Source organism: Magnolia sinica, chromosome 15, assembly GCF_029962835.1.
Source record: "Magnolia sinica isolate HGM2019 chromosome 15, MsV1, whole genome shotgun sequence".
Lineage (NCBI taxonomy): Eukaryota > Viridiplantae > Streptophyta > Magnoliopsida > Magnoliales > Magnoliaceae > Magnolia > Magnolia sinica.
The window spans coordinates 5,969,335-5,996,957 of NC_080587.1; the positions used below are offsets into that span (position 1 = coordinate 5,969,335).

At 38.7% G+C, this 27,623-nt stretch overlaps 1 protein-coding gene and 1 long non-coding RNA gene across 2 annotated transcripts in view; one reads left to right on the forward strand and one right to left on the reverse strand.

The window, feature by feature from the left end:
- The first annotated feature begins 283 nt into the window (after positions 1-283).
- Positions 284-27,623, forward strand: part of LOC131227687 (uncharacterized) — a 38,875-nt gene continuing 11,535 nt past the window's right edge. The window contains exon 1 of the long non-coding RNA XR_009162443.1: positions 284-360. This is a non-coding gene — a long non-coding RNA (uncharacterized LOC131227687). The remainder of the gene's footprint in view (positions 361-27,623) is intronic.
- LOC131227685 (putative disease resistance protein RGA4) lies at positions 17,665-20,021 on the reverse strand. The gene is made up of 2 exons (XM_058223477.1): positions 19,699-20,021; positions 17,665-19,286 (listed from the first exon to the last, which is right to left on the reverse strand). Exons 1-2 carry the CDS (start codon positions 19,723-19,725, stop codon positions 18,870-18,872), a joined length of 444 nt encoding a protein of 147 aa, XP_058079460.1. The 5' UTR covers positions 19,726-20,021; the 3' UTR covers positions 17,665-18,869.

Below are 27,623 nucleotides of genomic sequence, written 5' to 3' on the forward strand. Positions count from 1 at the left end.
TTCCACTCATAGAAGTATTTCACTCACACAAAACAAGATTCACTTGGGCTTTTTTTTGTTGTATTGGAAAGAAAGAGCCCTTTCTAATCACATGAGCATCCCAATAATCATGAATTATTTTTCTCCTGGCCTGAGACAAATGCAACTTTAGATTCTCTTTGGTGGTTAAGATCCTAAACTGATCTAGTCCTTTTTCTTTTTGGTCTAACCTTTAGAAAAGTGGGTATACAGCGTCGTAATCATTACATCCTAAAAAGACTCACTTCGATGGATTTGATGATGTAGAACATGCAAGATGAGATGATGGATCTGATGGATGTGTGCAACGAAATCCAAGAATCTCTTGGAAGAAGCTACAGTGTATTATGAGACGCATTCATTTAGGATAATACTCTCTTCAGTTGGCTTGTATTGTGTGGAATTTTCTTTTTCATTACTGGTGTTTGTGACAAAATCCTAAGAAATCTGCAATGTTAATTTTTCTTTATTTGTTTCCGGTTCCCTTGTTTTAACCTCACAAAGAGCTTGATGCTTTGGAAGCGGACATGGGAACGGAGACAGAATCTGAGAGCATGCTGGCGTATCTTCAAACTGATAAGGAATCAGATTTGGATGCTGAACTCAATTTGCCTTCGGCACCATCAGGGCATGCAGCAGGAACCGACAGACAGAATGCCCAGGTAAAATCATCATCAGTAATTTTATTTACATCATTGTCTTCATAAATTGAAGGAGATTTTGCTGATGGCTACCTCTAGTTAGAGGTAATCAAATATGGGAAGAGGCAATATATGAACCTTGAGCAGAGGATATGCACAGTATGGTTCAGTGATCCAGATAATCTGTTTGTGGGTCCCATCGTGAATGGATCATACCTTAAAAATCTCCTCAACAGGACAACATCAATTCCTAACCTTTTGACTCGTGGCCTGTTAGTAGGTGATGATGGAAAGAAAAAAAAAAAACTGCATAGGCCTGTTGGACGTAGGCCGGTGGGGCCCACTGGTGAGCAATCACTAGTGGGTGGGTCCCACATATTTAGGCATCTTCCGGCCTTTCTCCTTTTCTATTATATTTCAAATTCAAAATTGAATTTGATTTATGATAGAATATAGGGATAAGACCGGATGATATGGTCTCATCCAAACTCCCTACCTTTCCTATAAAAAGGCATGCGCTCTCTCTCGCATAATGAGATATACAAAATACTGAGAGTATACGGAGAGAGAAACATTGTGTACGAGAGTCTGTCCATCTTAGCTTGTCCTTGGGACGATCTGATCCATAGATCGCAATCCGGGACCACTATATACCGTAGGATCAGAGGTGTGAATAGTTCCATCTGTTCCAGTAGTAGATAGGCGGGCCGTTGGAGCACCGTTCTTCTGCTTTCTAAAGGTTCCAAACATCGTGTAGACCGTCAGATCTTCAGGGCTCACCTTCTGCGCTTTCCAACAGTGGTATCAGAGCTATTTAACGGCGGATCTCCGATAATATTCATCTAAAAAGGTAAGTAACCCATCCTTTTTTTTTTTTGGATTGGAATCTATGTTTTAAGAATGGTATCAAATCAGCATGTGTATGGTGGATTAATTTTTTGTATACACATATGCCATGTGCATGTAAGCCCGATTATGATGGACGAAGATGATCATGTAGATCTTTATGATTCCATACATCTTAATGTACAACATGTAATTAGTTTATGGAATGGTCCACATATTGTACCCCATGCGTGTACATCATATCTACCAATAGTTGTTTAATAGAAATACATCTACTAATAGTTGTTGTGTTGAACTACACCACTTAAAGACATGCTCACCTACGCACCTTAACTCACGTGTCATTGGTGTCGAATCCGAATGGTCAATAAGATGCAGAATCCCATGAAACCTCAGGAGGTGAATTTTCACACTGATCTAAGATTCTAGTGGCCATAGCAAAAAGAAATTCAAATTGAGGGAAGAAAATGTTTGAATTTGTAATGGCCCACCAAAGTTTTGGTTCAAAGTAAAAATTGGTACCAGGGGAATTCATGAGGTTCTGCTTCATGTGGACCGTTCAAATTTATAAGACTCATGAGATGTGATGAGTTATTAAAAAAAAAAAAAAAAAAAGCTAATCTGCAATAGCTTATGTGCATTAGCTAATGTTGTACACGTGTTGTACACGTGTTATTTATAAAACTCATGAGATGCCAGATTAGCTAATGTTGTACACGTGTCTTCCTATATTAGCTAATGTTGTACACGTATCTTCCCAGATTAGCTAATGTTGCACGTGTCTTCCCAGATTAGCTAATGTTGTACACGTATCTTCCCAGATTAGCTAATGTTGTACACGTGTTATTTAGCCACTATACATTAGCTGTTGTACACATGTTGTACACGTGTTGGCTACCATACATGTGTAAGCTTCTGTACGTGCATTAGTTGTTGTACATGTTGTACACGTGTTGTACACATACAAGTTAACACGTGCTGTACATGAGCACCGTTGTACACGTGACCGTTAACACGTGCTGTACATGAGCACCGTTGTACACATACAAGTTAACACGTGCTGTACAAGTTAACACGTGTTATACACATACAAGTTCACACGTGCTATACATGTTGTACACATGTTATACATGCTGTACATGTGTACACGTGTTGGTACCATACATGTGTTAGCCACTGTGTTAGCTGCTGTCCATGCATGAGCTGCTGTACATGTGTACACGTGTTGGCTACCATACATGTGTCAGCCACTGTACATGTGTTAGCTGCTATACGTGCATTAGCTGTTGTACATGTGTACACGTGTTGGCTACCATACATGTGTTAGCCACTGTACATGTGTTAGTTGCTGTACGTGCATTAGCTGCTGTCCATGTGTACACGTGTTGGCTATCATACATGTGTTAGCTACTGTAAATGTGTTGTAATCTGCATTAGCTATTGTATACATGTATACACATGTTGTAATCTGCTATACACATGTGTAGATGTCTAATAGAATCTGCTATACACATGTGTACACGTGTTGTACACATGTTAACTGATTTACACGTGTTGTACACGTGTTGGCTTATGTACACATGGCTTTTTGTACACATGTTAGCACGTATACACATATCAGCCAATCCGTAGCAAATTTTTTTTTTTAATTCTTCATGAGTAGATTTATTGAAGGATGATGGACTCATATCAAAAATATAGTTTCCTTTATAATATCTTCTTCACTGATGATCTATTGCTCATTAGTGAACGAAACGATCATCAACCATGATGATCAATGTTGATGAAAGGATCCATCATCAACAATGATCATTATCGGTAATGATCGGATCCATCATTAATAGTCATGATCACAGGTGAAGATTGTATTCTCTTTATATCTAAGCACTTAATTTTTCCTTTCTGATGATGATGTTAATATGCATGAAAGTATTCGGCTTGATGTGTTTAGATCTAAGCTCCCTTATTTTTCATTGAAAAATATAGAAAAACTTAGTACTTAGGTACTCCCTATACACAAATAAAGGTTGTGCATAATCTGAGTGGGAGTTTATTCTCATACACCAAATGATGCATACAACCATGTAATGGAAGGTTGCACGTTATATAAATTTATTCTTATAAAAACATTAAATCTCATCTTAATTAGAGAACTTGATTGTTCTACACCGCCCATTCGGGTATGTGGACTTTCAGATCTCATTAAGATGTGTTAACTGCTTTTATACTTTGAAATTTTATATAACACATAGAAATGCTGATGATTAGTGTCAATACCTTAGATCATAGCTAAGTAGTGATACTCATGCAATGTAGAGATGGCCACCAAAGCGTTAATCGCTGAACAACTAAAAGGACAACATTTCGACGGTAACAACTATGAAGACTGGTCCCGAGCAATGCGATGCCTTCTGGACGAGGACGACATATCTCACACACTCGTTGTAGTTCAAGAGGAACCCATCCTGGCTGAAAATGGGAATTTACAAGAATATAGGGTTGCGATGACTCGCTAAAATAAGTGGCGAAAACAAAATTGTTCAGCCCGTAATGTCCTTCTTAGCACTATGCACAAAGAACTCATACCTACGTATGAAGTGCATGAAACCACTAAGGGAATCTGGGAAGCACTGACAGATGCCTATGCGCAGAAGTTAGATGCGAGAGTTAGGACAATAGAATTAGAATTCCAGGAGTACAGGATGCCTGTCGGCTGTCCCATCAAAGATCATATTCATAAGATGGAGAAAATGATAGGTGCCCTTAGGAATGTTGGGTACAAATTGACTGAAAATCAGAAGATTATAGCCATACACCGTTCCTTGCCTGAATCTTGAGCCCAAATCAAAAGAATTCTGAACCATACTGATTCAATCACTACGTTCAGAGACTTTTGTGGCCACTTGGTACGTGAGGTTGATATGAATGCAATTCAGCCAGGTTCGGCTAATGCCTTTGTAGCAGAGACCAATAAGCGAAAAGCTAATAATAAACGGTTCAAAGCTCGCAAGAAGGCGAAGAAGAATAATCAAGAACAGAAGACCACAACACCTGCTCTAAATCTCAAGAAGGGGAATGGAAAGAAGAAGCAGAAAAAGACAAAAATAATTTTCTTTATCTGTGGAAATTTCGGCCATTATGCTCGGCAGTGTGCCCACAAAAAGACTGTAATTTCTCAATTACAAGATACTTTGTATGTAGGCGTTTGTTCTGAAATCCTTTCCGTTGATTCTATATCTAACGAGTGGATTTTGGATTCAGGCACAACAAAGCACGTGACACAAAGTCGTCGAGGACTCAAGGAATTCCAGCCTGTAGCCAAAGGAAGTTACAAGCTGTAGATGGGCAATAACGCTGTTGAAGACGTACTAGGGATTGACGTTCTCCATCTCCGTATGCGCATAGGGCAAACAATAATCCTTCGTGATACTCTTTTTGCACCGGGGATGCGTCGGAATTTAATTTCTGTTTCTAGGTTATTATTTGATGATTTTGATATTCGATTTTCTGGGACTAGAGTTTCTTTGAGACAGAATAACCTCATCTTTGCATGAAAAAATTTAATTTCAGATTTATTTATTCTAGACGTAGATTGTGATAATGTCCATCTAGCTTTATCTACTATGTCGAATAAAAATGTAGTATCTGAATCTCAAAAATGGCACGTGAGGTTAGGTCACATCGGAAAGGATCGTATGACAAGACTAGTACATTCTGGTCTGTTAGACTCCTTATCCAAAGTTGATTTGCCATTTTGTGAACATTGTGTGTCCGGAAAGACATCGAAGAAACCATTTCCCAAAACGGCTAGGTCTAAGGGCACACTAGAGATAATCCATTCAGATATCTGTGGACCATTTAATGTACATGCCAGAAACAGATGTCAATACTTTGTCACTTTCATTGACGATTACTCGCGCTATGGATATGTGCATCTCATCTCACACAAATTTGAGGCTTTTGATTGTTTTCTTAAATATAAAGCTGAGGTGGAAAATCAGTTTGAGAAAAAGATTAAAACCCTTCGATCTGATAGAGGTGGCGAGTATACATCTGAAACGTTTAAATTATATTGTGAAAACGTTGGAATTGTTCGGCAGTACACAATGGCTTACACTCCACAACAAAACGGTGTTGCAGAGAGAAGGAATAGGATACTATTGGACATGGTTAGATCGATGATGGCACAAGCCAATCTCTCTACCATATTCTGGGGAACAGCCGTCTACGTCCTTAATAGAGTCCCATCCAAATCCATTCCTAGGACTCCATATGAGATGTGGTCTAGGAGGCCTCCTTCTTTAGCCCACCTACACCCTTGGGGATCATTGGCATATGTTTTGCTACCTACTCAACATAGAGGTAAACTTGATAGTAAAACCATTGAATGCGTGTTCATTAGGTACCCTATGCATTCAAAAGGATACGTTCTAGTTTATGAGGACCATGGACGATGAATTGAGATAGAATCCCGAGACGTGACCTTCGTTGAAGATAGATACCTAAGCCGAATGAAGCAAAAGGTTCCAATAGAACTTTTTGAAATACCCGATGTATCTCAGAAGAGTGAAAATTCTGCTCCTTAAGATGAAGATGCTCCTATAGTTCACCAGGACAGTGGGAGGACATCTCAGCAGGCTCTTGAGTTACGTCGAAGCGAAAGAGGATTGATTTCCCGAAAATACTTCGATATTGAGGGGCAAACATTTTCTTGCGTTGCAGTTAATGATGATGAACCTGATTCATATCAGGATGCATTATTATCTTCTAACTCGGCCGATTGGGTAAATGCTATGGACGAAGAGATCGCCTCCATGGAGAAGAATAAAGTCTGGGAACTTGTTGATCTGCCTTCCAATCGCAAAGCGATAGGTAATAAATGGGTACTTAAGATCAAAAGAAAGGCAGATGGTACAGTGGACAAGTATAAAGCACGATTAGTTGCTAAAGGTTTTACACAGCAAGAAGGCATTGATTACGAGGAGACCTTTTCACCTGTTGCAAAGTTCTCCTCAATGCGCATGATCTTGTCCATTGTCGTAAGTTTAAACTTAGAGTTATATCAAATGGATGTAAAGACTGCATTCTTAAATGGTGACTTGGATGAAGAGATATACATGCAACAACCCATGGGTTATATGGACAAAAAGCATCCAAAGAAAGTCTGCAAGTTGTTAAAATCTATCTATGGGCTGAAGCAATCTTCAAGACAGTAGTACATGAGGTTCCACTTGGCCATCACCACTTTTGGATTCACGATGAGTGAAGAAGATCATTGTGTATACATAAAATGGTCTGGAAGATCTTTTCTGATACTATCTCTATATGTAGACGATATCCTGTTAGCTGGTAATGACATGCAATTATTAATATTGACTAAAGATTGGCTATTCTTAAACTTTGAGATGAAAGACCTCGATGAAGCCAACTTTATTCTTGGGGTAAAAATCATCAGGGATCGCCCTAAGAAATTTTTAGGCTTGTCTCAAGCAACCTATATACAAAAGATCTTAGAGCGGTTCAGGATGAAAAATTCAAAAGCTGTTGAAACCCCTATGGATAAAGCTACCAAGCTAGACAGAAAATCGTGTCCCCAGACTGAAGCCGAGAAATTGGCTATGTCCTCAGTACCTTATGCAAGTGCAGTAGGGAGCTTAATGTATGCTATGCTTTGCACCAGACCGGATATTAGCTATGCAGTTGGCATAGTCAGCCGTTATCAGAGTAACCCGGGACAGTCTCATTGGCAAGCCGTCAAACGTATATTCCGCTATCTCAGAGGAACAAAAGACCTAATGTTGTGTTATGAAGGAACAAGCCTCGAGCTCAAATGATATTCAGATGCTTCTTGGGGTAATGACACCGACGAGGGAAAGTCTACTTCAGGATATGTATTTTTACTCGGAGGAGGAGCTATCTCATGGTCGAGTAAGAAACAGACATCCACAGCTCTTTCATCTATGGAGGCCGAGTACATTGCATGTTGTGCTGCAGTTCAGGAGTGTGTATGGGTTCGCAGATTTCTATTGAGTCTGGGTGTTGTACCGAGTATTCGTCAGCCTATATCGCTGAAGATAGACAATACTTCTGCCATTGACTTGGCAAAGGACCCTAAACACCACCAGAAATCTAAGCACATAGAGATCAAGTATCATTACGTCCGTGATCAAGTGAGAGATAAGAAGGTCGCCCTCAGCTACATTCCTACTAATGAAATGATGGTTGATCCCATGACGAAACCTATAGCTAGAGATCTATTTCAGGTTCACGTGAAGCAGATGGGATTGAAGAAAGCTTGACTGATGTACTTGTTTTGTAGTACCTTTGATTTTTCATTAATGAATATTATATTCCTTTTTATTTAGTATTGAACACTAATATAACTAGGTATGAAGATCATCAGCATTGACCTTAAAATCATGTAGGATTTCTATTTTTTGTCGGCAGGCCGGTCACCCACTCGCATGGGTTGACCAACCTTGAATGTACAAGAGAGGTACATTTAGGGCTATGTTTATACATTGAGGTATGAACTTCCCTTTATTGTGAATAATAAAGGATGATGATATGAGTGAGTCGTATCCGCCTACAATCTTATAAAGATTGAAGATGAGACTGATAAAGTCGAATAACATAATCGCACCATTCCGTTACATGCGATCAATGTTATGGCCTGAAATTAAAGTCAGGTTATGATGTTATAAGATGAGTCGTACCTTATGTAGAATGACCTGCGTATTGTAGACCCGACATTCACTTAGTATTGTCTACTTTACGACGTGGATTGTAGCCACGTGCTGGGACCTATTACCTACAGATTACTTTGATTCGATCTAATCATTGCAACGTGCGAGTAACCAGTCCCGTAGGTGACTCTTTGTGTCCTTAGCTACCCTCCTCTTGTGTATATGAGGATGAGATTGAGTGTTGCTACTTTAGTGTACTATGACGAAAGGTCCTTGATTGGCCAGACTCAGTTACGCTAGGAAAGCAGCTTGATTAATTCCAAATTACACATCTACGTGGGGAAGATCCCGTGACAGCTATACCAAGTTTCTACAACTATAAATACGCACTTGAAGACTTATCCGCCGGCAGTATCGAGTTGTTTTTTATTAGACTTTTGCAAACAGTATTTTTCTTAAAAAGCATATATATATATGTGTGTATATATATACATATATATATATATATATATATATATATATATATATATATATATGTATATATATATATATATATATATATAGGTATTGCTTTGAATTGGTTTTATTCGAAGTTTGTGAAAAATCAAGTTTTCATAATAACTCGATAAGTTGGATAAGTGCGTATGTTGGCCGAGTACTCCAGCTTGGGAGTTAACTACATCCGATGTGGTCATGCGAACTAGGACAAGCATTGCAAAGCTTGGGTTATTGAGTACTAGTCAGGTGGTCACTTAGTACTTAAGCACCTGTGAGAAGATTATGGTGATCCAGCTGGTCCCACACCTTTGATTCTTTTGATCGTGATGTTTGATCTTTGATTGTTATTAGGCGAGTTAAATGGACAAATTTATGTGCCTATCCTACAATGTGATTGAGTGGGAGATGTTGGATGTAGGCCGGTGTGGCCTACTGGTGAGCAATCACTAGTGGGTGGGTCCCACATATTTAGGCATCTTCCGGCCTTTCTCCTTTTCTGTTATATTTCAAATTCAAAATTGAATTTGATTTATGATAGGAGATAGGGATAAGACCGGATGATATGGTCTCATCCAAACTCCCTACCTTTCCTATAAAAAGGCATGCGCTCTCTCTCGCATAATGAGATATACAAAATACTGAGAGTATACGGAGAGAGAAACATTGTGCACGAGAGTCTGTCCATCTTAGCTTGTCCTTGGGACGATCTGATCCATAGATCGCAATCCGGGACCACTATATACCGTAGGATCAGAGGTGTGAATAGTTCCATCTGTTCCAGTAGTAGATAGGCGGGCCGTTGGAGCACCGTTCTTTTGCTTTGTAAAGGTTCCAAACATCGTGTAGACCGTCAGATCTTCAGGGCTCACCTTCCGCGCTTTCCAACAAGGCTCACATCCAACTGAACAAAAAGCCCCCAGAATTGGTTGCTAGGATCATCTGACCTACCTGTTTTTTGGGCATGCTTCCCTCGTCATGGGGTCAAATTTGCCAATGGTCTGGATTACTGAACCATAGGCCCCACTTATTCATTGAAACCTGAGATTTCTGTGCAACAAGGTTTGCTAATCCACGTGTATTACAGCAATTCATCTACATGCCACCAACATATGCCCACCTGGAACACATGTGAGAAATCCAAGCCAGAGTGATCCCATGGCCCAGACTGTTGCTCCACTCATAATGAAGACCATAATGTTCTTGGCCAAGATTATTCAGCTGTCCTAGGATCTCGCCCATGGGTGATGTTGGCATGTGTATTGACCTGTAGATGGGCTGGCTTGTTTTTTTTCTCCCCCAATATAAAGACTTGGAAAAATTTAGTATTGTAAATGCTTTAAAACCCAGATTGGACTGGTGTCAGAGTCCGTCAGACCATATGGTTGAAAACCGGACACTAAAATGTTCTTGGTCACCTTAAAACCCTGTATGCTATTCCATAATTTTTTAAATAAATAAATATAAGTAACTACATCTGTCAAAGCTCAAAACCACAACTTTCTTGGAAATCAATGGCTCTTAACCACTAGGCTAACAGCAGATTGGCTGTTAGTTCTCTCTGCCTTTGATGACTTTGAATGAAGTAGATTTCCATGCCAAAACCAGCCCAGAGCAGGCGTGGCCAGTTGACCGAACCACCCACTAAAATAGGGTCGAGGTGCTGTCCTGGTTTCAAAATAATTATTAGTCTCCGCAAGTTTTTTCAAGTTGAATCGAATTGATTAAGCAACTGAGCCTTGACCAAATTGAGTCTCTCATACACGCAACGTTCTCATGTTCTTGACCAAAGCTGATAGTGTCGAGGCTTCTTCTTTTTCTTTTTTTTCTTTTTTTTTTGGAGTTTACACACACACATTCTCATGTTCTTGATCAAAGCTGATAGTGTTGAGGCTTTTTTTATAATGGAGTTATTTTTACTGAAATTTTCTGTGCTGTTACAGGCAGAAGATGAACTAGGTTTGCCAGCTGTTCCTCGAGTATCGATACGTGGTTAAAGAATGGATCAAAATATCACATGTGAAGATTATGTTTCATATAGACATCACCTGTTGTCTTGGAACTGTGGGTGGTGATTCTTTGTTAAAACGGAGCATGCTTTAACACCCTCTGGTTTTATCACTGTATTTATTTAAGGCTGAACTTAGATGTATGCTGGTATTTTCTCACTATTCACTTGAATATGCCTACAATTCTCTCATTTACACTGCTATCATCACTTTTAGGAACCGTTTCTTTCTTTGTTTTTGTGATAGCAAACACTTTCTTTCCTGTTTAAAAAAGGAAAAGAAAATAAAACAGTGTTCTAATGGATAAAAATACTGGTTTTCTGTTTTAAATCTAAGAAAAATAAGTGATAATTTCCCCACCTTCTACTAGGCTATGGTGTCTCATCCAATCCATGGGGCACTCTTGCTATTCAATCCAACCCAGCCAGGTCATACAGCCCATTAGGGATGGATCATAGGGATGGATCATGGCCTGAAAGCCAACACAGATCGAAGGTTCCTAACCATCCAACTCGTGATTATAATACTTAAACATGGTGAATTACATTGTCCTAATATAATCAGTGCTTTGGATAATCCAGGCTGTTGTTGTCATTGTATGCAATGTATACAGCTGATTGGATAACAAAATTAAAAGTTGTGGTGAATCTGACCTTTGCAATCCTTTATAAAGGAGATGGTCAGTGGTCCAAAATAATTCATGCATTGGATAGCTATCATTGTTTGATCTGTTTAATTTTTGAGTAATGCTCCAACGGTGACAATTGGACGGTCTGTACGTATGGATATGCAAATCCCATGGGCCACACTCATGCGCAAGGAAGCCCATTCACATGCCACTCATGTGCAGAAGTGGCAGCTCACGTGCCGGTACCGGCAGCACCAGTGCTGCGAGCCAGACGCCACTTCCCACCTCGGTCGGGACAATGGCGTCTCCACGGGTGGTGAGCATCCGGGCTTATGCTACCACCCCAACCCACAACAGTCCGCGCCCCAAGCCGAGTGGCAGACCGGCTCATCACACGTGTGGCATCCAAACTATATTCAGATGGGTCCCACCATGTAGATGCCCTTTTATCCAAACGTTGGGCCTGTTCACCAACTAGTAGAGTTAGGATTCATGAACTTTAGAAACATTAATGTTAAAAAGAAAAAAATAAAATAAAATCAAACTTCTCATACGCCATCATTTTGTTTCTAACAGAATGCCTGTTCGATGAATAGATTGGGCTGATGTGTAGGCAGGGCCATCTTTATGGTGGGACCCAAATGATGGATAGGTTAGATCTCAAACACATTTGCCATGTTGGCAAGTGGGTTGGCACATATAAATAATGTGGGTTCACGACAGGAAATAGTGAGGAATGGATGTCTGCTGGTGAACATTACTGAGGTTACAGAAGTTTTGGATTAAGCTAATATTTTTGTATTTTTAGTTCATTCTAGTAAGAATGACCCTGTGAACAGTATGGATGGCACCTAAGAATAATGGTAGACCTTAAGAAGGTTTCAACAGTAGGCATTTATCTACTCACATTTTCTTGTTGTGTGGCCCAGTTGAATTATAGATCCGAAAATGAACCGTATCCAAATCTCAAGTGAGTCATACTAAAGGAAAATGTGGTTAGAGAAATTCCTACCGTTGAAACCTTCCTAGGTTCAACAGTGATGTTTAGATGCCATCCATACTGTTAATAACGTAGTTCCTATTGGGATGAAATGGAAAAAAAAAAAAAAAACATTAGCATGAATAAAAACTTCCATGGCCCCACCGAATATTTCAACTGTGGACATTTATCACGTTTTCAGCTCACTTGAGCTTTGGATACGATTAATTTTTGACAACATGTCTTGAAATGAACTCACAAAACGGATGGACGAGGACGATTTTTCACAAACATCACATTAGACCCCACCTGGGTTCCCAGCGGAGGAACTTCCGAACTTCCTGGGCAAGGCATCAGCGTCCAAGGGCCCACCATGATGTATGTGTTTTGCATCCATTATTCATCCATTTTTACGTATCATTTTAAGCTTGATACCAAAAATGATAGGGATAAAGTTGACCACACCACAGGAAAACAATGATATCCACCATTAAAATCTTCCTAGGCTGCACTGTACTGTTTATTTTACATCCAATCTGTTAATTAGGTCATATAGACCCAGATGAAGGTAAAAAGCAAAAATCAGCTTGATCCAAAACTTTTATGGCCCCAAAACAATTTTAATGGTCGACGTTCATTTGACACTGTTTCCTGTAATGTGGTCCAGTTGAGATTGGGATATATCTAATTTTTCATCTCATACTATAAAATGATATATAAAAATAGATGAACAAGATGGATGAAACGCATACATCATGGTGGGGCCCACCAAACACCGACCACCAGCCATTCGCTGTGGTAGGGAAGTAGCCAATCCGTTTCCTTGGTAATCGGATTGCGTAATGAGTTACTTAGTAGGCTCTTATTGTAATGAGTAAACTCAGTTGGGCCCACCCTGTATGTATGTGGTCTATCCACACCGTCCATCTGTTTTTCCATCTAATTTAAGAGGGTGAGCCCAAAATTTAAGTATATCCAAATATCAAGTGGATCATTCCACAGTAAACAGTGGGGATAATGATTTCCACAATTGAAACCTTTTTAGGCCCCTCAGTGATGTTTATTTCTAATCCAACCTGTTCATAAGATCATACAGACATGGATGAAGGGAAAACAAAAATATAAGCTTGATCCAAAACTTTTGTAACCCCCAAGAAATTTTCAACAGTAAACATTCAATTCAACTGTTTCCTATGGTGTGGTCCGTTTGAACATTAGGCCCTAAAATTATCCGGTAAATTTGATGGACGGAGTGGATAAAATACATAAACCACAGTAGACCCCACAGAATTTACTCAGTACACTAAGCCTAGTGAGTTACTCACTAGGCAATCTGATACGAATGATCGAACAGAGTGGATTTCTCACAAACATCATGGTGGACCCCACCTAGGTTTCCAAGCGCAGGAACTTACTGCAAAAGCTTTAGCAATAGCTGGTGTGTTGGCAGCACCGAGTTCTGTGAATCCCATCATAAGGTATGTGTTATATCCAAACCATCCGTCCATTTGGAGAGCTCGTCATAATGCTTTATCTGATATATCAAAGATCAAGTGGACTACACTGCAAAAAGCAGTGGGAGATTCAACGTCTACCAGTGAAACACTTTTGGGGTCACAGAAGTTTTCAATCAATATGATATTCGTTTTTCCTCTTCATCCAGTCCGTGTGACCTTGTAAACAGATTGGATAGAAAATAAACATTATAGTGGGCCCTACGAATGTTCTAATGGTGAGAATTATTACTCCCACTGCTATTTATAGTGTAGTCCACTTAAGCTTTTGATATGAATTATTTTTAATATAATGCTCTAAAATTATATCTCAAAATGGATGAACCGTGTGGATGTAATAAATACATCATTTAGGGGCCATATAACTTTGATTTCCTTTGAACCGTTCCAGCGGCGGCGCTCGTCTTCGCACGACACCTACCCAGAGCAGCCAGATCGGTGGTGCATGGTATACCAGCCAATCCGCCTCTCGAATCGCCATGCTCAGGTTAAGAACAGGATTAGATACTGACTGGTTAAGTAGCGAGTCCGCTACTGAAGTGACTTCACCAAGTTCTGTGGGCCCCACTATAATGTATGTGCTATATCCACACCGTCCATCCATTTTGAGATATCACTTTAGGGGATGAGCCAAAGAATGAGGGAGAAAAAATATGTAGTGGACCCCACCACAGAAAACAGTGGGGAGAGTGATTCCCACCATTGAAAGTATCCTAAGGCCCACCATGATGTTTATTTGAAATCCAACCTGTTCAAAAGTTAAAAAAGACATGAAAGAAGGGAAAACACAAATATAAGCCAGAGATAAAACTTTTGTGGCCTCTAGAAGTTTTTAATGGTCAGCGTCACTGTCCCCAGGGTCCATCTGAGCTTTGGATTTAACTCATTCTTTGAATATTGCCCTAAAATGATCTTTCCAAATGGATGGAAGGCATGGATACAAAACATACATCATGGTAGGCCCCACGAAACTAGGTGATGTCACTTTAGTAGCGACTCTCCCTACTCAACCTGTCAGTAGCTAATCCGCGCCCAAGAACAGGTTGTTTGGCAGCTTACATTTTGGGCCCTTTGTATTTGGAATCCAGATCCAGGCTAAAATCTTGTGTTTGGACGGTTGGAATGTGGTGGATTCCTCGGAAAGGTCACTTTTCAATACAAGTTGGTTTGCAAAATCTGTTAATCTCCAATTGTAACGGTCATATTTCAAATGGCTCTTTTGCTCTTTCCATAGTTCAGGGTGCCAAACACAGCTAATATAATAAAAATCTGGGTAACTTAAAATCTTGGATTTTGGATTCCCAGTTAAACATTCATATCAAAGGTGCCAAACAATAGTTGAAATTGATGGATTATTTCCCAAGACTAATCAGTCACCTGAAAATTGCGTTTGCTGCATTCAGCAAGATGGTCGCTTGAGATTTGAATTCTGGACCATATGAAGTGTATTGTTTGCAGGTATGCATTTCCCAATTGAAAAGCACCTCTCTCATTTATATATACACCACAATACCATAGCAACCCCTTTTAAAAAGAGATGGTCACGGTCCAAAATAATTCAAGAAATGGATGGTTATCATTGTTTGATCTGTTTTACATTTTAGTAATGCTCCATTCAGGACAATTCAAACGGCTATATGAATGTATATACACCATGTGCCACACACGTGTGCAAGGGTCTTTAAGATCTGTCCAATGAGATTGTTCATCTTCAAAATTGGCCCAATCAAACTGTTGATCTTAAAGGTCAGGACAATTAAACCATTCAACTTTGAGATCAGTCCACTCACATCGGTCATCTTTGAGTAACGTCTAATGGACTACACATCTTCAAGATCGGTCCAATCAAACAGTTGATCTTTAAGATACGTCCAACCAGACAGTTCATCTTTAAGGTCTATCCAATCCTACAGTTACCTTGATCTAGGGAGGGATGTGATGAGGTCAATCACCATCTTTCTCAGGGGATATCTACTCTGAATCCTCTGAGCTCTCCCTCACTGAGCTTCCTTGAATCTACAAGGGATAAAAGTACAAATAATTTCTAATAAATTTGAAATAACTTGATTGATGATTTTTAAAAATGAAATTTCAACTCTTTAAATAAGGAAGTCAAACCTAGGACGAGTTTTTGACTCAAAATCCCATTGAAACACTTCAAAAACTGTGACTTACTATTTATAAACCTCTATTCCTAGGTTTGAGATCATTATTTAAAGGGTTGTAATTCTGTTTTTTTATCATCAATCAAATTATTTCGAATTTATCAAGAATAATTCCTACTTTTATCCCTTGTAGATTCGAGGAAGTTGTTTGACGAGTCCAGAGAGCTCTGTGAATTTGTAGTTATTCCTTGAGGAAGATGGTGATCAGGTTGATCACCTCCCTCTCTGCACCAATATAGCATGCCGACATCATGCACAAGATCAAAGATAGGCCACCAAGATGTGATATGATGCCTAGAGTTAAAATAAAATTAAAAAACCTTTAAAGTCCTACAATTTTAGCTTATAAAGATTTGCAGACGAAGAAGTCCTAGTGCAGAATACTTTCTAAAGAAAGATGTATGAGCTTTGGAGTAACAAACATCACATTTTGGAAGCCATGTACCTTCTCCAACCAAAGGTGCACCAATTCCAGTTCATATTTCACTCATTGTGAACTTCTCGGTTTATAGTCTTTAGATGCCCCAAAAAATAAAAGATGCAGTCAACAAGATGTGCAAAATCAAATTTTGACTACCCATGATGGGTTCATATCCAATTCGAATAATAGAATTTCCAAATATATCAGCTCCTATGTCTGATGGTTCTGATACCTGTTTTCCTGTACTGAATATTGAAATATCAAATGGCTAAAACTTTTCATTGGATCTAGTATGTATAATGGTTCAATTCTAATAGATGGGATCAGTTGGACATTACTACGGATTCTTAGCACTAGTTTGGTTACCTTCAAATTTCTCTTTTAATAGTCTAAAGAGGGATTTGATTCCTAAAAATTGAAGAGGAACGACCAAAATCCACTCATTTAGATCCTCATAATTTTACTTAAAAAATATGGTTTCTAATTTTTTCGAATTTTTACTGAATTTTGCAGTATTTTCACATGTTTTCTTCATTCCTGATTTTCTCAAAAAATGAGGATTTGGATTCATGAAAATTAAAGAGAAATGGTTGAAATTTAGTCCCCAACATATCCCCAAAAATACTATATATATATATATATATATATATATATATATATATATATATATATATATATATATATATATATAGAATTTTTCTGATTTTCACAATATTTTCACAATATTTACGTACATTTTCCCCCCAAATTGAGGAATTTAATTCAGAAAAATTAGAAAGTGGTTGAAATCCATTTCCCGACCAGATCCCCTAGAAAGTTTCAATATAAATAAATTTTCTACTTCTATTTCTAGATTTAGTTTTAGTTTTAGGTTTTTTTTTTTTCTTGGCACTCTCCCTTGTGTTGACCTGTATTGCCAATAATATCATCGATACATGCGACATATAGGAGAAATTACAAAGTGCTTGTAGTAATATTTTAGCAATATTATTGCCAAGGATACAGTAGTGAAATCTTGATACCGCAGATTTGGAACACTGGTTAAAAACACTAGTGTTAGAGATCTTGATTTGGGATGGTATAAATCTGACATGGAGGGCATGGGGCTCACCAAAATTAGGAATGAGGCTTAATCTAGGATCCCCTAAATTCTTGAAACCTATAATCTGGCATTGGACTGCCAAACTTTTTATTCTTGTCAGAAATGTTTGGCATCAGCAAATTTCAAAGTACAAGTATGAAGAAAAGGTTAAACAGAGAGATCAATACAATGGCTGATTAATTCCTTAACATAAATATAGTACATAAAATCCATATCAGTACTTGTAACAAGCATAACAATTAGACTAAATATCCATTTTACATGCTTTCTTAAATAAATACAACCTCTCCTTCTAGTAGACATTCATTTATACATTTCTAACTCAACAGAAGGATACAACTACAAAAAGCAAGTGACCGTTGCTTCCTGAAACCTATTTGGGAAGCCTAGCAGCTGATGAACTTGCAAGCCATGAAAAACATCCATGCTCTATCCTATGGTTGACATGCAACTGTATAAATGTCACATCAATTAGATAATCCCATTCTTCCAAGTAACAGTCTTCAAGCAAAAGGGGGGTGACAAAAATCAGCCAATAGTCCACATTCAACAGAGAAAATCAGGCAGCTTGGATTCTCATATATGCATAATGTTTGTACAATCACCCTCCAACAGTTTATTCCAAATTTCACTTTCTTTGACAAGCAACCACTCTCTTTCCTCTGCTTTAAAGTGCATCATGATTCCAAGCATCTTTGCCGCCAAAGGGACACCCTCTCACTTCTTTACAATTTCCTTTCCAAGAATTACAAGGTTTGGATGTTCTTGTCGTCCTTGCCCAAATGCTTGTTGCTTGAACACAGACCAACAATCATCTTCTAATAATCTTGGCAAATGGTGTGAAGGGAGGGTGCCCATGACTGAAGCAACTTTTTCACCACAGGTAGTTACTATGATCTTACTACCCCTATCACCACCTCTGAGAAATTGTTTCAATTGACCCCACTTCTCGAGATTTTCATTCGATACATCATCCAACACAAGTAAAAACTTCTTCCCACTCAGCTTTTTTCGAAGGTGACATTGTAGTAAATCCAAAATTTCAAGATCCCAATTACTATTGGTAATAGAGACTAAAATTTCTTTTGTTAGCCTCTGCGCATTAAAATCATCCGATACACAGACCCAAATTCTTAGCTCGAAATACTTTGCTACCGTCTTGTCATTGTAAGCCAATTGAGCAAGTGTGGTCTTCCCAAGACCCTTCAAACGGACTATGGGGATGACTGTAACATCCTCTCGGCTATCCTCGCTGATCAGTAATTCCATTGCCTTTTTCTTATCTTCCTCCCTTCCATAAACTTCCGATTCGGTTACAAATGAGTCAGTTTGCTCTTGTCCTCTTATCTCCAATGCCCGTCCTTCCTATCTCAAATGGAATTTGGACCTCTCCCCAGCAATCTCATCTAATCTCTGTCCGATTTCCTTTATCTTATTCCCCAAATTTATTTTGGAAGGCGAAAAGAAGTTGCATACCTTCGTAATGCGCCCTGAAATCTCTACCTTTCTGCGTTTTGCTTCTGTTGGGAATTCATTCAATATGTTATCTGCATCAGAAGCCAAGTCTTTAAGCTTTCCCAGCCAAATCTGCAGTGCCTTGTCCTTTACTTGCTGCTCCTCCACATCTTCAAGCACAGCTTGTATCGTCGATAACTTACTCCTTAGATTTTCCATCTCCTCATCAATATCCCACAACAATCCACACCGTTCTAGGATTGGGGAGGCTAGTTTTTCGATAACCATTTGAAGAAGGGTGGATACAACTACTGCCATTCCTTGTTCCTAACAGGGAAATCACAAGAAAAATTTAGAGATGTTCAAAGTAAGATGTCATTTGGATGCCTGTAAATGAGGCTAACTGTAAATGATTTACAGGAAAACAGTTCACAGTTTGTGTTCGGATGCTGAAAATTGCCTGTAAATGATTTAAAGGCTGTAAATCATTTACAGCTTTCAGCCCATTTGATTTACAGTAATAAAGCTGTGATTTCATTTACAGGCTCTTCATTTACAGCGTAACGGCTATAAATGGAAAGATTGCCTCTCCATTTACAGAACTTAAACAATTCACAGGCTATCCAAACATAGACAATCATTTACCTGTAAATCATTCACAGCTTACAGTCATATAGGACAGGCTGTAAATCATTTTTTTTTTATTTGAAAAGTATTTTATTAATATATATAAACATACCAAATTTTGGGAGGGACCCTCAGACATCAGAAAAGGCTAAAAGGCCACTCCTATCATATGCTAATTATAGAAGTCAGCCTAAACGAAGGGAACCCAGCTCCAGTAAGAGGTGCCCCTAATAAGATGGGGCAAATCTCTCACCTCTTGAAGAATCAGGAGATTTTGGGATTCGCTCCCCCATTTAGCTAAGCTATCCGCCACAAAATTCGCTTCCCTCAGCGTAAATCATTTACCACTTAAATCATATATAGGCATCTAAACGACTGCTAAGGTAAAGAGACAGGTCTCAAGTTCACATACAAGATTATCCTCCTCCATTATTGCAATATTATCTTCCATTTATCTTATCCCCCTCGATTATTGCATGTATATGTTTCATCTATCTTAGATTTTTCACTGTGAGTTGACATAATTGGCTGTCTTGACTCTTGTGCTTACACGTGGCACATCTACTTCGATTAGGTCTGTTGGTTTGGTCCACCACTATGTAGATGGTCCTAATGGTCTGATATGTGCAATTTTTTTATTTGAAGAAGCTGCTGGGGATTTTCTAAGTACTGACCTGACTTGATGACCTTACAAGATCTGGTTCCACATACTTTTTGTTCTTGAGGGCCTTTTGGATTGATGGAAAGGAAAGAAAACATTGTTTTTCCATGAAACTAACTTTCAGTTGTTTGTTTAGCACTTACATGCATTGATCTTGATGGGTACCTCTACACCATGACCATTTTTTTAAGAGCTTTGCTATGCTACATGCACACATAAGACATCTCATGTATGCACCACCCCATGTGTCAGCTTGGCACATAGGCATGAAATCTAATCCATCCATCAGAAGAGGGAAATGGAGATGTAAACTGAAGTAGAGGCTATCTTCACAGTAATTAATGGGCTGTCACCTATTGCTCACTCCATTCATGAATGGGGCCCACGTGGTTGCATGGTCAAATGATCAAGACCACCTATCTGCTTGCCCTGAAAAACATGTTGATAGGAGAGTCCTAGCTACCAGATATTCTCTGTTGAATGTGGACTTTAGGCTTGTTTTTATCATTACCAATTTATTTGGCCCAAACAGACCATTTGTTCCATTTATGTCATTTATCAATATGAAATGTTATTATGTACAAGGTCCTTGTTCTGGTACTCAACATGCATTGGTGATTCAATCCATTCATTTGATGGACTGCACCGAGTGGAGAAAAAAAATGTTTAGCAGCCATCACGTGAGGTTGGAAATTCTAGAAATCAAGGGGTGTGGTGTCATCCAACTAGCAAGATATTTTTTCGTCTCTCAGTTGTGGTGGGTTCCACATAGTTGATGGCTGTCAGGATCACTTTAAATTGTTGTTAGTTTCTATTAGCCATTATTTATGTACCTGAATAGGAAGGGAGACGGGATATTTTCACCATTCATCCTTTCAAGTAAAGGTCACAAGTCAAGTTAACGAAGGTGCTATCCCAGGCAGTAAAGAAACTCACCAGAAAAGTATCAGAAAGGAAATGATATTTCCCGAGAAACCTTACTTTAGAAAAAAACAATAGGAAAGGAAACATGGTTTCTTTGTTTTGGCTTTGCATGTGCCTGCCAAATCACCCATCGTCCATCTTTCATTGTGCCCTACACATGCCATTATGACACACTTACTACCATTCCATCTTCTCTTATGCCCCACATGTGCAAAGCGTCCCACATATGCTAATGTGCCATATGTATCACCATTCCATCTTCTCTTGCACCCTATATATACAAAGTGTCCCATGTGTGCTAATATACCCCATGTGCTACCATCCATCTTTTCTTGTGCCTCACATGTGCTAATGTGCCACATGTACCGCCATTCATCTTCTCTAGTGCCACACATGCAAAGCACCCACATGAGCGAATGTGCCACATGTGTCATCGTCCATTTTCAATTGCTCCAAATGTGCCTCATGTGCCAATATGCACAACTTCTGCCATCTAGCTTGAGTACCCACATGTGTCAAATGTGCCAATGCGTGTCTTGTGCCACATCTACCACTATATAGCTTCAAGAACCTCACATGTGCCATGTATGCCACTATTCAATTTCAAGCACTCACATAAGCTATGTGTGCCACATGTTGCTTATCCATCATCAATCATTCCCCATGTGCCACATGTGCTAATTCAGCACATGCCAATGACTACCTAGAAATTTTATTCGATTTTTTTTAATGTTTTGCCAAACAACAAATTTAAAAACAGATCTTAAAATTGTGTTTGGATGTACAATTGATATCAACTGAAACAATTTAAGATTGAATAAAGAATATGTAAATGATCATAGTCATTGTCCAAGATGTTGTGATCCATTTGGAGGGATTATAGGAATATGTACCAAATGACCCTATTGGTTTGATTGGCATGATTTTTGGGGCATCGAATTTTCACGGTGGGATGAGCTGGTGGCCCACACTCATGTACAACTAGTTGCCCATGATACAGGGGTAAAATGATCATTTTCTCAAAGATAAATGGTGCCCATAGAAGGTGGATTCTTATCTTGGGGAATCTGCAATATATTTATGAAACGGGAGAGGCATCCACAAAAGTTAAAAATAGAGGAGAGGTATCCAAAATCGTCATATAACTGAGAGAAGGTAGATGCAATTAACCCTTTTTAAATTAGCCTAACCATCCATCCTAGCCATCCTAGACATCCATCCCATCCATCCAACTCAACCATCCATTTCATCCATCCTTGCTATCCATCCAACCCAATCATCCATCCTAGCCATCCTAGGCATCTAGCCAATCAAACCCATCCATCCTAACCATCCTAGCCATCCAACCAAACCATCCATCCTAGCCATGCTAGCCATCCATCCAAGCAAGCCATCCATCCTAGCCATCCTAGTCATCCATCTTAGACTTCTTATTCATCCCACACATCCAAATCAACGATCCTAACACCTCAAGCTACAATACAATCCCCTAGCCTATCCAATAAAACCCCCTTGAGGAGGGTCCTAGAGTAGGATTCAGATTGAAGAGCTCAGTTGTCTTTTCCCATGAAAGAGTGCTAGTGTTCTCCCTTCTGAGCTCACATCTCTATACATGACCTAACATCTTACTATCCATATTTCCTAGAGTAGGTCAGAGATTTCAAAGCTTCCATCATCTTTTCCCATAGAAAAATGTATGTGCTCTTCCTTTCCAATCCAATCTCCAGCCTCTCTTTAACATAAGTGGGTCATCGTATTATTTTTTACTAATGCAGAACTCTTTAACAATCGATTCAATGGTTAGAAATGTCAAATTATCATATACATAAATAATGGTCCACAAAAACTTGCTACAATTTAAAAAGTGATTTAAACAACCATCAACCATGGGAGCTCCTATGTAGTTGTGAAATAAAAATATCTTGCTAGCTAGATGGCACCACACATCTGACTCCTGGAATTTCCAACATCACTGTAATGACTGCTGCATTTTTTTTTCTGATTGGTGCAGTCCACCAGATAGATGAACAAGATCACTACATGCATATCGAGTGCCAGAACAGGAACCTTTCAAGTTGTAACATTTCGGATAGATGTGTCGATAACATAAATCCTACACATCTATAAATGGAACAAATGGTCTGTTTGGGTAGGGACACAATCAGGAGTAATTCAGGTGGGCTCCATATCTTGAAATCTATAAATGGCCAGCAGCTGATGACCTTGGAAGCAATGAAGGACCTCCATGTTTGATTCAAAGAAATCCTATTTCTGAAGATGAGATTTGTCACCCTTAAATAGATTTTAAGAGGCATATTGGCCCATTTTCTACTTGGAACCTGCCCGTGTGCTGGAGTATCTATTGTTTGACTAGCCCTATGTGGCTAGTGGGTGGATCATCTAATCCATCAATCTCATGAACCCTATCACATCGATTTGATGATCCTATCCGTCCAAGTAACAGCCTTCAAATGAACATTTAATAATAAAAATTGCCCTTATGTGCACATTCAACAGAGAATATCAGGTATTTAGGATTCTCCCATCACTATTTTTTTTTAAGGCAAGCTGATGGGTAGTCTTGATCATCTGAACTATCTTATATGTGTATGTGGCATGGCAAAGCTCTTTTAAAGGAACCAAGTCATGGCATAGAGGTACCCATCAAGATCAGTACTTATATTAGCATAGCCCATGTTTGGATGTACAATCGATATCAATTGAAATAATTTAAGATTGAATAAAGAGTAAGTGAATAATCACAATAATTTTCTGATCTGTTGCTCTTCATTAGAGGGATTAGAAGAATATGTACCAAATGACCCTGATGTCCTCTATCAGGTACAAGGACACTAGACAAGAATTGGACCATCACAGTGCATGTATGGCATCTAAACCATCTGAAAGGATGCTCCACCATAAAAATCAGACACCAAAATGATTAGGTTAATCTAATCATTAAGTAGGCCCCAACATAAGTTGATGATTGGATTGGCATAATTTTAGGGCATCTCATTTTCTTGGTGGGTTTCTAATAAATGGATGGTTAAGATCTTACCTTTGCGTGATCAACGATTGTGTGGATAGATTTCTAAGATGAAGAATCTGATGTCGATCCTCTAAACCAAGAGGTCCCTTCCCGATCTATAGCAAGTGGAGGGAGCCGAGAGAATACAGTCAAATCTTCTGGTAGGAATGGAAGACGACGCAAGCCATCCACACAGGTGGATCACACCACATTTGTGATGATGGAGAAGAAGAAGAAAATGGAGGACTTCTCACTCTTATACTCTTCTCTCCATACAGGTGGAAATACCCAAGAAGTGAAAATGGAGATAATATTGATGGAATGGAAAATGATGAAAAAAGTGACTTATATGCCATTTTCAATAAAATGGTAAAAAAGGAGTCTTGAGAAGATTAAAAAGAAATCACATGGAAAGTGTAAAGAAGCTGCCGGAGCTTTTTCTTTCATACAAAACATCAATACGGTGGACCACCTTCCTTGATAAAGAAACCACATGGAAGGCATCAGGAAGTTTTTCCTTCATGGAAGATATAAATACGGTGGCCCACCTACCATGAAGATGCTTGATCTTTTTAACGAACGCGGATTAGCTACTGACAGGTTGAGTAGCGAGACTCGCTACTGAAGTGACGTCACCAAGTTCTGTGGGACCCACCATGATGTATGTGTTGTATCCACACCGTCCATTCATTTGGAGATATCAATTTAGGGTATGAGGTAAAGAATGAGTCAGATCCAAAGCTCGAGTGAACCCCACCACAGAAAACAGTGGAGAGAGTGACGCCACCATTAAAAATTTCTAAGGCCCACAAAAGTTTTCGACCAAGCAGAAGTTCGTTTTTTTCCCATATTTCATGTCTGTCTTAACTTATGAACACGTTGGATCTCAGATAAACATTATAATGGACCTTAGGAAGATTTGGACGGTGGGAGTCATTCATCCCACTGTTTACTGTTCTCTGCGGTGGGTCCACGACAGATTTGGCTCTGATTCATTTTTTGTCTCATACCCTTAAATGACCTCTCCAAATGGATGGACGGTGTGGATACAACACACATCATGGTGGGTCTCATATAATTGGATGACGTCACTTCACTGGGGAGTCTCGCTACTCAACCTGCCTATTTTTAATTTCTCCTTTTTTAACTGCTCATATTTAAAGAAGGAAAGGGTAACGGATTACTCACATGTTTTCATTTGACTTGAAAAATTAAAAAAAAAAACTTAACGTACTAAAGCAGACATTTATTTATATGGATGAATTTTTTCGGCTGCTTTACCCAACATGTAAGAATAATTTTGTTAAAAAATCAACTTCTGTACCTTAAAAATTATCTTCAGTAAGATAAGTTCTCATGTGACGAAAAAGAAAAAAAGCGTTGTACATTCTAATCTACAGTGATAATTTAAACAAAAAAGGAAGCTCTTCAAAATATACTGTAATTTAAACAAAAAAGGAAGCTCTTCAAAATATACCTGATGGGGCACCTGGTTTGGTTTTCTTGTCTCTGGGTATGGTAATGGGACGCAATTCGAGGTACCACACGCATGCTTCATCTCACCCGCCCTCCTTGGGAGGAGGTCACGGCACAAAAGCCCGTGATATTATAAAAAATAAAAAATAAAAAATCCCTATGTGAGGTTCGGACGCGGATTAGAAACCGACAGGTTGAGTAAGAAATCAAAGTGACGTCACCAAGTCTTGTGAGCCCGACTATAATATACTTGTTGTATCTACACCATTCATCCATTTTAAAATATCATTTTAGGGCATGAGCCAAAGAATGAAGCAGATTGAAAGCTGTAGTCGACCCCACCATAGAAAGCAGTGGGGAGAGTGATTCCCACCGTTGAAATTATCACAAGGCCTACCATAATATTTATTTGAAATCTAAACTGTTTAAAAGTTAAAAGAGGCATCAAATAAGGGAAAACACAAATATCAGCTTGATCTAAAACTTTTGTAGCCTTTAAAAGTTTTTAATAGTGGGCGTCACAGTCCCCACTGTTGTCTGAGTTGGGGTCCACTGGAGCTTTGGATTTAACTCATTCTTTGGATGTTGCCATAAAATGATCTCTCAAATGGATGAAAAGTGTTGATGCAAAACATACGTCATGGCGGGCCCCGAAACTTGGTGACGTCACTTCAGTGGCCGGTCTCGCTACTCAACCTGTCAGTAGCTAATCTGCGCCCAATCTGATCTGGAGGCTCTTTTCAACATAGATGGTTAAATGTCTTACATGTGGCACATTTGCAACGAGTGGATTATTGGCCTAGTGGGTACTATGTAGAGATCCTAATTGCTTGATTTATTTATTTTATTTTATTTTTTACTTTAGGGAAGCTGCCGGTGATTTTCTCAAGTAGTGACCTGGTGAAATCTACAAAATTTTTGTATGTGAATCTTTTCCTCAGAGGAAGTTGCTGGTGATTTTCTTTTCAAGTACCGCTCATAAGAGTGTGTTGTTGACTTGATCTGCTGATCTTCACATAAAAGGATGAATGATCTAAATACCCCAAAAATTTCCTTCTTCAGTTACATGAACAATGGCCCACTCCTCTTACTCCTAAAGTTTCTGACATCATGTGTCTGGCAACTACAGCACATTTTTTGCTGATTGGTTTCATCTACTAAATTAATGGACTGGATCAAAACGTGTGTATGGACTAATAGAACAGGACCTCGACAGTAATAACATTTCAGATAGGTGCATGGCATGAATCTTCAAAAGTTTTTAAACACATAAATGAAAGCCCACTGAAATTGGGATTAAGGCTTAATCATTGATCCTGATTTTGTGGGATCTCCTAAATTCTCAAAACCTGTAACTTTGGTCACGGCCCACCAAAGTTAGTACTCCTGCTCCAGCTGTTTGTTATCAACAAATTTCAAGGAAACAAAGAGTTACGTAATCAAAATTTCAAGAATTATTTGAGTTTATAGGAAATTTATTCATTTGGTTTCGAAGTATTTTTTTAAATATTTAACTTGAGATTACCAAAATATTAACTAGAGAGTATGATAATATTTAAATATTACATATTTATTCTCTCAATTAGATTAACTTTCCTTACAATTAAGTATTAATTGAATATAATTATATTTGTTTTCGTCATGTGAAATGATTTTGGATTTAAAGATGAATAAGTGCTTAAAATAATAAATTCAGAGATAAAAAAATAATAAAAAATTATATATTTGAAAATTATTAATGAAGAATTCACATGCCAAATATGTAAAGAAATTAAGAACAAATGAGAGATAAAAGATTGGCTAAATTACAAAATGTAATAACAAAAATAATAGACTATTCAGTCTCACTTGAGGGTAGTTCGGTTTGACCGAATGTGCATAGATAGTCTAGTAAGAAACTGTGATTTTCAGAGATAATTTAACTCAACACCTAGGTACGACCAAAGTC

Coding starts and splice junctions, on each gene's coding strand:
- LOC131227685 (XM_058223477.1), bottom strand. CDS start 19,725: ATGTCTGAGGGTCCCTCCCAAAATTTG. Junction 19,287..19,698: donor AGGGTCCCTCCCAAAATTTG/GTATGTTTATAT, acceptor TTTCCCTGTTAG/GAACAAGGAATGGCAGTAGT.